We start from the raw sequence: 13,510 nt of genomic DNA, 5'->3' as shown, positions 1-13,510 counted from the left end.
TCAAATGCACTTCAAGATTAGAACAAATGAATTTCCCGAATACTTTTCCAGAAAAGAAACGTCTTAAATGACGTAAAAAAAACAAAAGCAATTGGTCTTACCGTAAACAGCAAAGGTAAAGAAACAATGACAACAACAATAAAAAAAACACAATAATATTTTTTTAGTACACTTTATTGAAGTACACGAAAAAACAAGATTAAACAACTAATTAAAAATTATCAATTCGTAATGCTGTCACTAGATGGTAGCACGGTCTCTCAAATTGGCACCAATTCCGAGAGTAGAAAAAAACCATCACGATCTCCAGCTGTAGCGCAGATCAAGGGAAAAAATGAGGGATATGTGAATTTCTATAGTATATTATAGGAATAATTTAATGGATGTAATATATAAAAATTTATAAATAAGAGAGTAAATTTGTAAGGGCCATTTTTTTCTGTCATTGCCTGCTATATTCTTTACAGAATGAATTTGATAATCCTCGAATGTTTATTTTGAGGATATGCTAAAAATGTTTTTAATAATTTTTAAAAGTGAAATCAAAATAATGTTCTGCTAAGTCTCTTTAGCCCATTTTTTCAATCCTACATTTTCATTATGTTCAGTTCTCTCCCGAGCGCCAGCAAAATCTATCAGAATTCAGTCAAACCCCGGCAAAAGAGTGCTTCTAGTGTTAAAAAAAGACGAAAAAAAGTACATACCGGCCCAAACCAACCTGCTAGTATTTTGGATGATTCGGTAGTGTCGCTTGTGAATTGCGATCAAGAATCTTTTGGTGTATCAAATGATTTTATTAATAACCAGAAAGATTTGTGTGACAATAGGATTCATAGCTGGAAACGAGAAAATTCCTCTCCCGAGATGAGTCATAATTCTGTGGAAACTTGTGAGATAAGTTCAAGAAGTACTAATACAATGCCTGATCAAATCAATCACGTAGACAGTCAAATGAAAGAAATGCATAGTAGAAAGCTGTCTATGGATTTGGGTTGTATACAAAATGATGTATTACCCAAACAATTGAATGAAAATGAACAGCATAATCAATTTGAATCAAATGTTGAAGAAAATTTTGCAGTAAATGATCCATCTGTTATGCATGAGAAACTTCAAGAAGAATTTGAAGTAGCGCTAATTCCTGAAATCCTTCATGCTGATTCCAATCTACAGGATTTATCTTGTAATGAATCTATTGAATTTGATCAAACAAATGAAAAAGAGGATCTTGAAACAACATTGAAAGAAGTAGAAGCTTCAATTGACTATGAATCTTCAAAAGAGCTGTCTAATAAGGTGGCACAAATGAATGAAACAGCTGATGAAAACTTCATTCATCCTGAGGATTTTGAATCAAACTTATCCTCTCAGTCCTCAGAAAGACAGCATTTTATAAATCAAAATATTACAGAAAGTTCAAATATTGATAGTGCTGCTGCTATACATAATATTATCTATAAAGAAAATAATGATACATACACTCCTGAAGTTGAAAATGCTATCAAAACACTCAATTTGGATATTTGTCACACTGAAAGTTCAAATAATATTAATGATGTTATCTGTACCAACTATAAGGAAAATACAGATTCTGCTACTGTCAATGATTCTGAATCTCAGCTGAATATCACACCAGCTAACCCTGATATAAATGGTAACTGCTTTATTGATAACAATACCAACAATTCAGAAGAAATTGATGAATCCTGGAGGAATGCTGATTCTTGTGATTCAAATAATCCAGATATTGAAGTCTCTGTAACAAGGACAAATAGTGGTTCTATTAAAGGCCAAATAGAATTCTGCATGAGGACTCAATCACCTGAACAAAGTGAATTAAGTTACACTGAAAGTATGCTGTGTGAAGCTAAAGACTGTCATCAAGAAATTTTGCCTCCTGAAAAAATCTTTTCCAATTCTGCTGAAAAATCAGAAGATTTCATTTTATTACCTGAGAAGATAAAAGATTTTAATATCAAGAATTCTTCTAATATCAGTCAAAGCTTTTCTGATCTTTTACAGAAACATTCTCAAACTGCAGTATCTAGTCGCTGTTCTTCATTACCTGATGATTTACATTTGTCAAAAAAGTTTATGGATAAGCATTCTCAATCGGTAGTTTCCACATTTGTGGACAAAGCAACTTTAACAGCTGACCTAGAATGTGATAACAATAATGAAGAAAACTTATTGGAAAAAAATGTTTCTCATGAAGAAAATCTTAAGGAGACTCATGAGCATCTATTAACTAAAAATTCAAAATCTAGTTCTGAAAATAAGGATTCACTATGGAATGTTTTGCCTCCTCTTGCAATGGTAAAGGCAAGATCTAGGTTAGTTTTCTTTACATACTGAAATAAATTTGGTCTTTTAGGTTTTTTTTTTTTTATATCTAGTCAATTTGTATGCTAATTTTCAAGATATAAAGCCACATTTTTTTTCATGTCTTTTAAAGTAAAAGTATTATAATATGTCCACTATTTTAATTGGCACCAGTTAGCTTCAGGAGAACATTTTAAAAACTAATCCATTTTTTTAAAAATTAAAACTAATAATTTTTTAAATCCATTTTATTCTGAAATAAGGGTAATTTCTGTTCTGTTCTGTAGTGATGAACAAATTTCTGGTTTAACATATTTTTTCTATAATTTGACATTCGCATACAAGTTTGCACTTAGTATATTCAAAATGGTCATCAATTTGAACTAGCTAAAATACTGTCCAAAGAATCAAATAGCAATAAAATTTTACATAACATCTAAATATTTATGATGAAGCCTTTTATTGTTACTACAATTAAAAATATTTCAATACCAGAAATTCAGGTATAATGATAAATGATTTTTTAAATTAAATCAAACAATCAAAATAACAACTCAATAACAAATAATACTCAATAACTAATAATTTAAAATAATACTTATTAAACTAACTCATTTATAATACATGCATCATTTATTGCAAAGAAAATTTAAAAAAAATGATGCAAACATTTGGGAATTGACTGAAAGGGATCATTTTATATTTAAAAAAAAATTATTTCTAAGTACAGATTAAATTTATTATTCCCTTTTGAAATTTGATAATTAGACTGTTATCCTAATTTAAATTTCAAAATATTTCCACTTTTTTCTGAAAGACTTCTTAAATTTGAATTTCTTATTCTTACATTAAAAATTGTTATATATATAATCTGAGTAAATTGCTTTTTAAAATTATAATATTTTTTCTAATTGAAATTTTTGCTGCTCAAAATTTCAATTTTGTGAGATTCTTGTTTTTAATAAAGTTAAATTAAATCTGTTATTATATATATTTTTTAATGTGGAAAATGTCATTGAAAGTATTTGAAACAGGATTACTTTTTGAAAATCTAGTGGGAAAACTTATCAGCTTTTTCAGATTCATATTGACACATATATATTTTTATTTTGAACATATTAATATTTTACATTACTAAAAAATGAACATTAGATTACATACATTTACTACTAATAGTTTTGACAATATATATATATATATATTTGGTACGATATTATTCACTGAACTATAAATTGTATATTATTATAAAAACTATCCATGCTTTATTTACAAGAATATAAATTGTTGGAAGTATGTATTAAACTGATGTGTTTAAGGAAAGATCTTAATAAGTGCTTTATTATCCTGACACATTAGTGATATTTTAAGGTATATATATTTATTAGTATATGCAGTGTATGAGCTGTAAATATATATTTTTGTATTCATGTTTATAAAATGTTCATGTTTATTAAAGTCAGATTTGATAAAACTATACAAGTTTATATCTTTTTAGAGAATAAAAACAGTTTCTGAAAGTTAATGTTGCATATTTTGATTTGTGCTTTCCGTTTATCTTTGACATTTTGCATCTCTAGGTGTATGCATTATGCAGTTACTTTATTGGAATTTATTATTCAATTTAGTTTTTCATTTCAATCTAATGATGTTGCTATCTAAGCAACATCATAATGATTTATTTTAGGCCATTCTTTTATTTTAGCAATTTTCTGTTTTGTTTGAAATTTTTTAAAAAAATTACTGTATTTCTCTCTATTTCAGGAGCTATGTGTTTGGCTGCAAGGGTCTGACTGGTTCTCTTTTAGGAAGTGATGAATTAAATCGTTTCTTTCCTGATAACCAAGTTACTATTTTTGTTGGTACTTGGAATATGAATGGTCATGTATGTATACCTTTACTTTGATTCATATTTCTTAATAATATAAGCTACTTCAATTTGTCTAATAACTGACACAAGATGGTTTCAAGATTTAAATTAAGTTCTGATGAATTAATTAATTAAGTTGCATTCAATTATTTCAATATTATTTGATCATTTATATGGAATTTTATTCTTTATTTGTTTTTTTAATGTGCTTCATATAATAATTATAATTAGGTATTATTTTGAATTTATTTATTTTGAATAGGTAGGTATAATACTTGAATTTATCTTATATGTTCAATTAATTGAAATAAAATGTATCCAACCGTTCAGTTTCCAAAATTAAAATCAGTTCTTAAAAAGAATTTGATGCTAGTCAAGTATTTTGCTTTCTTCAATCAAAGTTCATAATCAAGTAGTACTAAAACTCACATGTGGGAGATTATTTATTTAGGAGCATTTTGCCTAATTTATAATTTTCTGATATGTAAAGCCTCCTTTTTGTTTATAATTCTGATCCAGATCACAGAATGAATTTCTAAGAAAGGATGAAAAGCTGATGATAGGAAGAAAACAATGAAATTAGAAATGAATATTGTATTTAACTTTAAGATAATATATATCGCTATCATACTGGTAAAAATAATTAAATCCAATAATTATGATTTTGAGATTCATGCATTATTATTTAAATGCTCTATAGTCTAATTAAAATTGCTGGCCTTTTCGAATTCCTATTGCTAAGAAACAAGGATATCAGAATACTAAGATACAAGACTTTTCAAGTGTTGTTGGCACTTGTATAGTGAAGTAACAATTATTAAGTCAATTTACTGCCTTTTATCAAGTTTACTGTTATTTATTTCATTCACTAGTGGGACTTATTGATTACCTTATATTGCTATGAATGGTAGGATAGCTATTTTTTGGTAGCCCTTGAAAACGACCACCTGTAGAGAATTGACTAGAAGTGTTTGATAAATATAGTAGAAAAGGTAGCAAATGAAATTTTGCATTGCTCAAGAATTTTTTTAATTATAACTGATGACTGGATGTTGATTCTCCATTTTGAACCTCATGGCTATCAATAAAGTCATCAATATTCAACTTTAAGAAGACAAATGCCTTTCTATGAAATATTCTTCTAATGAGGTTGGGGTAATTGTATTCTTAATCAAAACCAAAATATAAAAACTTTATAGATGTATTTAATTGAAGCAACTCACACTGAAATTATCTGGTAAAAACTTCTGTATTTTGGAAATTTAATAATGGAATATGATAGTATTCACAAATTTATTGAATCACAGAAAAAATATACATGTATAAAAATACAAAAAATGTTTTCTCATACTCACAAACTTAAGTGTTGTGATTTTCTTGATCTCTTAAATCTTTACTTAAGAGATCTCTTATCTCATTAATGTATAATGTACATTAATGAAGTACTTATTAAATTAATGTGTTTATGCATATGAAGAATTAATGTATTAATGAAAAATAATTCACTTTCAGAATATATTCTAATGACTACAATTAAATAATTATTTTTAATTCAAAATAAATCATAGAAACATTTTATATTTTGGTAGATAAAAGTCACTAAGTCTATAAATAACTTTGGGCAGACTACTGCAGCCTAATAGAATTCCCAATTAATTATTTCATATTATAAGCCAACTGTCAAATTGTTAATAAATTTACTCTAGGAATCTTTAAATCAATAATTTTTACTCTTTCTATAATGCCTTAGAAGTTTAGATTGACAATATTTCAAAAGTATAATTTCAGATATTTATCTGGCAGCAATATGGAATGACAACTTATATATTGTAGCTGTAAGACTTCTATGATGTGTCGTACAATGATGTCCTATGGCGTAACTTAAATTTTGCCTTTTCCTATTAATTTTGATTAATTTAATTATTATTATTATTATTAATAAAAAGCAGTAAGATTCTTGATGTTATGTAGGTAAGTTACAGCAACGAATTTGCTAATATTTAATGATATTTTAAATAAAAATAAAGCTTTAAAATAAATATTTTCAATTTTTTTTTCTGCCATTCCTTTCTTTTATTCATAAAGTTTACTCAAATATGATTGAACAATAAAAAATTAGGAAAGTAAGGTTCAATTAATACATATATAATCTGCAAATATTTAACATAAATTGGAAAAGTTTCTATTAATAATCATGTAAATCACATAACCCAGTTCAAGATAAATTTTTTGAAAACTTAATTATGCTGTAGATATCTTTAAATAATTGTAACCTAGAATTTTTGGATTTATGAAAAAGTAACAGATTTTTTATCTTCAAAAATGAGAATAAATTTTGTTTGATTTCGTTGATGTAACTGTTAATTTACTTTTAATGGAAAGGATTAAAGACATCAGATAAGAATTAATTTGAGATAAGGATTCAGATATTGTGCTTAACTATTAAAAAAAAATTTTCATGTATGTGTGATACAAATCAGTAAAAGTATACAAAAGAGCAAATATATGATATTTATATTGAAAGGTAATGTATATTTGTAGTGTATGTAATGTAGCATATTGGGTATATGGAAGAGTTTTTCTGTTTTTTCTCTTATTTTTTGTGCACAGATGTTCTGTGGCTAAGAGTTGATTCAGCTTAATGCATTGTGTAATAACCCTCAAATTTAAGCAATTGCCAAATTAAATTCCAAATTTTGAATCAGTTCTTTCTTTTTTATTAAATTTGGTGTGATTATTTTTTTTTATTTCCATTTATCTTTTTCTGTTATTTTGTTCTACCCTCATATCTATGTATGTTTACATTATCTGTTTTCATACTGCATATGTTGGAAATTGAGAAATGGTGCTTCCTATTTATTTTACTCATTTTCGAAAGAAAAAAAATATTTACAAATATTTAAGCTAGTTTTATATCTTTTACATGCATAATACTAGTAATTCTGAAGTTAAGCAATTTTTATGCAGCTGTATTTTGTAATATGAAGTACAATTTATAACAAAAAGACTTATTTATTTGAAAACAGCTATGAAACTGAAGTTAACTTAAAAACATTCATTATTGGTTTTAGTTATGATTAAAATGATGTATTTTTTCAATTGAATAAAAAGAAATTGTATTATCTCATTAACTTCAACTATGATGTATATTAATAAAGCAATTCATTGAATGTATCACACTAAGCATAATCTTTTGTAATTGGTCAAAATTCACACATATAATGTGTAACTCATTAATTTATACTTTATGCAATAGCATTTAATACAATAGCATTTTACAGTTGTGTTTTTCATTATTATTTACAAAGAATCTAGCAGTGTTATTTTCATTATAAATGAAATAATCTCAAGAGAGTACTTGTTTTTTTATTTCCTGTAATATATAATGACTTTATGTAGTATTGAAAATTATCACATAAAAAAATACAAGTTAATACATTAATGCTTTATTGCATGAACACAAATTCAATGGAGGCGATTCATGATTTCTTAATTTATTATTATAAACTGCAATTATATCCATGAAAACTAAGATATTGCAAATTTAAAATGTTTTTACAAAAATGGAACTTTATTATTTTGAAAATATTATGCAACCAAATATAATTCAAAAATTTATCACTGAGGCAAAAATAGACAGTTTCTGTGCAATGCTTTATTGCTGCATATTAAAAATATTTCTTTTGTTAAAACAAGTGCAATTAACAGTCATAATGCTCTTTAATTATTTAACTTAAAATGGTTTATTAGTTTTCTCTTGGGGTGCACTTATTAAACAGGGGTTTGTTTATTGCATTGTTCGAAGCCCAACCTCTACATAAGAGCCATTTCAACAGGGGGAAAAAAAAAAAAAAAAAAAAATCAGAGAAGAATCTTTTTAGTGTTAAAAATAGGAGGCTGAATTCTAAAGGATTTTTTTTTTTAGTCCAATCACTTGGTTAAAATTTTAATGGCCAAGAAAATCTGATAAGTTTCCAGATAGAGCAATAACAAAAAATTATAACTGCCACCTCATAAAAAGAGGCTCCTATTTTAAATAAACTTTAAAGTTATTGAAATATAAAATTTGATATTTGCTGAGTATCCTGAGTAATGTTAGAATAACCATATTTGAAATGTTTGCTAAATTTTCAAATATTTTTAAAGTTTTGGAAATTATCACTAATGTAGCCATTACACCAGAAATCAATGTTGGACACGAAATGTATTTTTATTCCAAATAATCAAAACTAATAATTGCCAATATTTAATTGTTTGTCTTTTCAGTTTTATATTTTTCTTTATTAAAATTATAAAATAAATATGTTATCAGTAGAATTAAAGAGACAGTATTTCAAATGAATGATGAATATGTTATCAAAATTATCATTGAAGACATGATATTTTTGATTAATGATCATTTTTATTTCTGTTCATTTATCAAATATAATCAATATTATTAAAAGTTCATGTCAGTAAAGAAAAGGAATTATATACTTATAATTTTTTTTTGTATAGAAATAAATTTTTTAATACATGCAGCGTGTTATTTAATTATTTGTAAGTTAACGTAAATTCAGAAAGTAAGTTCGGTTTTCCAATTTCATCGCAGAATAACTGCGTTTATCATTTCAAAAATACGCATTTTTTTCTGCTGAATCATCGGCAAGCGAGGAGAAGCATTTTCAGATCTGATTTATGCGACGCTTGTTTGGTAAGTTTAGAATGTTTAAAACAATCGAGCATCCCGCCGCATGCGCGATATGGTCAGTCATCCCCTTTCTCAATGTTTTGGGATCGACACGATGTTTTGCTGGTGGATTTCATGACACGCGGACAAACAAACAACTTTATTGCTAGACGCTTAGAAAACTGCTTCGCTCAGTACAGAATAAGCGTCTGGCGTGCTTCTGGATGGCAGTTTGCTCATTCATGACATTGCATACCACACACTGCGCATGGCAAGCGATAATTCCTTACGGAGTTGCGATGGAAAATTTTTGATTACCATCTCTATAACCCGAATTTAGCACCAAATGACTTCCACCTTTTTAAAGTACCTGAAAGTCTTTTCTTGTTGCCAAGTAGTTCTGGACGACGATGAGGTCATATCCGTTTTTAGCCAAAAGTTGCAATTGCAGGCTACAACTTTCTTTGATGACGTCATCCAAATAATCGTGCATCGCTACGATAAAGGCCTAAAAATGGGTGGCACCTACATCGAAAAATAGTCTGATAATTGTAGTTCATTATTTAATAAAGTTTAGTTACAAATCATCATTTCCTTTTCTTTGTGTGTTTTATTAAACGGAACGTACTTTCTGAAATACCCTCGTATTAAAATGAAAGAAAACCTGCTATTCAATTTTTTTATATATACATAAAGATCAATGAATTATGCACATAAGGTTTAATTTGAAGACCCCTTTCTTTTCAGGATCCTCCTCGGAGCTTAGATGACTTTTTACTTCCTCTGGCCATAAACACATTGCCTGATATCTATGCAATTGGTATACAAGAGAGCATGCAATCAAGGTAAATATTTATTTTAAATATTACTACAAAGGGGTTCTTTGCAAATAAATTCTTTTTTCTGAGTGAAAAGTGCAGCTCTGCAGTTGCAACATGTCTTGCTATCATTTTGAACCTCTGTAAATCTCTTTTTCAACCATTAAAGTAACTTTTCAGGAAAGCAGTATTACAAATTTATCACAATATTTCATTTTGATATACATATATAAATTCTATTGGGTGGTTCTATTTTAAAAAGAACCACATTTTACGAGCCAGGTAGACCAGATAAGATTACTCAGAATCTCTGTCTCTCTCTCAAAGATTTCAGCAATTGTATTTTTATGTTTTGAAAGTAAAAATATCCATATTTTTAACAAGCTAATGCCTAGTGCCTTATATTTTACCTAGTGATAGATGCATTTCATTTTAAGTGGCTAAACTGAATGCTTTCCTTTGTTTTTCTTTTCTTTTCTTCTTTTGTGTAACAAAGTAATACGAGTTTCTAAAATAGTTTTCAACTATACTCTGTTTCACCCTAACTTGGCAGTAGTGTATATTCTAGGCATGCCGAATTGCCGTCGTTGTCAGGGGAACTGGGTTACTTTAAAGTACAAAGTTACTAGAAATGCAGATCGCTGGCGAAACTTCATCTCGCAGATTTTTCGCCAAATAGTAAATATTTATTTACTTTATTATATTATTACTTTATCGGAGAATTAATTGTTTCCTTATTTTTTTCAATATTATTGATACATTATTTTAATGAATCATTAAAGTTATTTCATATCGTTTCTCAAAAGAAAGCACTAAATCCTTCAATATTCTGTAAAGCGTAGTTCAGCTAATGTTTTTCGAAAAGATATCTGTATCATCGTTCACATCTTTTAAAACTTTATTTAATGTTGGGATCTCATTTCTACGAAAAAATTCATGGATTTTTCGTCAAATACAGGATAATGTAAAATCATCATATTTTATAAGACCTGAATGTTTGCCTACTGAGCCTGGGCGCTTTTTTTCAGGAGTACTTAAAGGACTGGATCCTTTATTTCTTTTTTTCAAAAGGAAAACTGTTCATTGCGAAACACCTGTAAGATGCGAAACTTTATCGACTATTTGATTGATAGAATCTTGAGGGTTTTCTCGAAGTCGAGAATAAACATTTATGTTTCTGCATGCTGCACTTTTTGTTGATTTCACTCGTCTTGAAGGTGTGCACAGCGTAGTCGGTGATAACACTTTCTCTTTTTCAGACATTTTAGAAGTGAATAGAAATGACGAATCGAATAAATATTCAACAATCAAAACTAATAACTACTAATGTGATTAATAGTATCAAAAATATCAGCTGGTAAAAAAGCGTGAATAAAAAAGTACGAAAGATGATAATGGTTGCGAACTGAATGAAGCTGAGTTGGCGGAGACGTAAAAGAAAAGCGCGCCAAATATTTGACCTTGAAGACCGGTTCTAGCCAAAGTGGAATTCATTATGTCAATCTTTTAGTTTTATTCGTTCGCTTTATTTACAAAATTCTTAACAGATAAGCACTTCTAATTTGAGAATAATTTTAAATACATACTGATAAAAAGGATTTCTGTAATGAATGATATTATTTGATAAATTTCTGCGCATTTTAACTATTTTAAAGTCGGAATTGATGGGGAACTTTTTCCCAACGCGGAGCGTCACATTCTCTACCTTTTACAATACTGCCAAGTTAGGGTGAAACAGAGTATAATATATACCATTCATTAGCAAAATTTTGAGGTTGACGGGTCTTCGTTTTCGATTATATCCCCCCCCCCCCCCCCCCGATTTATTTTTGAAGTAATGCAAAGAAAAAAGTAATCTTTATTTTTTGTTATATTGCTGTATTTAAAAAATCTTGACATATATTAATGAAAAAGTGTTTTTCAATGAATTTTTTATAAGAATGGAATTTTATTTTACTTCATTGTTATTTTAATTAACATAATTCAAAAGAATCTATGCTTTAAATGAAATTAGATATTATTGAGTGAAGCTGCTGATCTATTTGCTTATAAGATATTTAATGCCAATAATTTTATGAGTCTTTAAAAATTTAAATTTTAGGTTAGAGTGGGAAGTTTTGCTTCAGACAACACTAGGACCCTCTCATGTTCTGTTCACTTCCACTTCTCTGGGAGTGCTGCATCTGTGCATTTTTCTCAGGAGAGATCTCATTTGGTTCTGTTCTGGTAAGTAACACATTCCATTTGTTTGAAGCTGCATAATCAAAAAAGGATTTTTGCTCTCCATCGACCAAATTATTAAGGTTTTTCCTAATGTGTTTTTCAGCAAAATGAAGGAATTTATTTTAATTCTCAACCTTTTAAAATTTTATACCTCATAAAATGATATTATGTTCCATAATGCAAATATTTTTCAATTAAAAGTCTTTCGTATTCTAAATATTAATCATTGGTCCTCGACCAATTAATTGTTTTTAATTGCATTTTCTATTATCGACTGAGAAATAACTATAGAAGAAGATCGCCTCTAAATTTGAATCCATTACATAAAGAGGTTTGATTATGAATATCAATTCAACAAAAAGTTAGGCCCAAGATTGATTGAATCCTGAAGGAACTGTGTGCGAGAAAAGTTGTATTTAGAATTATGCAGTGCGAATTAGTTAGCCAATCAAGGAAGTTGTTACTCAGAGCTAATGAACAGGTTGTTCCCCGAAACGTGTGCTGCAAATTAAAATCGCACAGGATGAAAGTAGGTAGTGACAGAAAAAAATTAATAAAAGAAGTGTTTTGTTTGATCAGTATAAAAACCTTATGGAACATATAAATTAATAATGTTAAATTTGATATTCTGGAATTGTACTTCCACTGCCAAAAGTTTCAAATTCAAGTTTTCTCTAATATTGTTGGGAAGTATTCTGCCTCAAATACTTGCAGGAAGGCTTATAAAAAGATCACCACCTGATCTATTTCATCTGTGTGTACGGAAAAGAGTTCTATTCGTAAAGGAAAATATTTCTGTTTCGAAAAGAAAACAGAAATCTCTTGAAAAATCCGAAAAGGAAGAGGTAGAAAATCGAGGAATTGTAAGACAACGCCTTTTCCTCTTAATTCCCTTGCAATTCCATTGAAGAAAGGCAATAGAAAAAGACAGTTAAGAAGATTATTAGAAATTGAGATTCAGCTTGAGATTTTGAAAAGGTAAAAAGTAAAAGGAATTTAAAAACCAGCAGGTTTGTAAATTTGAAAAGAAAGGGGAAAAAATTCACCTGTTTGACAAAGTGAGAAATAAGAACACGAATAAAAAAAAAAAAAAAAAAAAAAAAAAAAACACAAGCAAAAAACACTCCAAAAAGTTTTTTTTTAATGCAAATTTGAAGAACCACCTGTATCCCATTCCATTGGAATGTCCATAGGTTGAGCCACAACTTTCGTTGCTTTTTTTTCTCTTCTCTCTGGGGATTTGTTTAATTGACATTAATTAAACATATGGACAACATTTTGCAGTAAAGTTTCAACAGTTTTTTGAAAAATTACAATAAGTATAGTTGTTGTTGTTGTAATTTCTCCTAGAAATTTTTAACAATTACTTCAATTTTTTGGTTTACAATTTCCTCGACATCAATCTCAGACATATTGACTGCATTGGAATAATTTGATTTTGAAGATTGTTACAAAAGACGTCTGGCCTTTCCAGTCATTAAATGGTTTCGACATTTTAGTTCTAGCATTTGTCGTTCTCTGATGTAAAAAGGACAAGATTTTGATGTCACTAGGCGAGGACCCTGGTAATTAATGTTCTTTTCGGGATCTTGACATTGGCTATCGTGTGGG

At 28.2% G+C, this 13,510-nt stretch overlaps 1 protein-coding gene across 1 annotated transcript in view; it reads left to right on the top strand.

Moving 5' to 3' along the window:
- Positions 1 to 322: 322 nt before the first annotated feature.
- LOC129981681 (uncharacterized) overlaps positions 323 to 13,510 on the top strand; it is a 28,250-nt gene continuing 15,062 nt past the window's right edge. Inside the window, exons 1-4 of the mRNA XM_056092620.1 lie at positions 323 to 2,333; positions 4,084 to 4,204; positions 9,606 to 9,703; positions 11,778 to 11,902. Coding sequence (XP_055948595.1) covers positions 601 to 2,333; positions 4,084 to 4,204; positions 9,606 to 9,703; positions 11,778 to 11,902 — 2,077 coding nt within the window. The 5' untranslated portion in view covers positions 323 to 600. The remainder of the gene's footprint in view (positions 2,334 to 4,083; positions 4,205 to 9,605; positions 9,704 to 11,777; positions 11,903 to 13,510) is intronic.

This window comes from Argiope bruennichi, chromosome 8, assembly GCF_947563725.1.
Source record: "Argiope bruennichi chromosome 8, qqArgBrue1.1, whole genome shotgun sequence".
NCBI classification, from domain to species: domain Eukaryota; kingdom Metazoa; phylum Arthropoda; class Arachnida; order Araneae; family Araneidae; genus Argiope; species Argiope bruennichi.
This window is presented reverse-complemented; position numbering and strand designations above follow the sequence as displayed.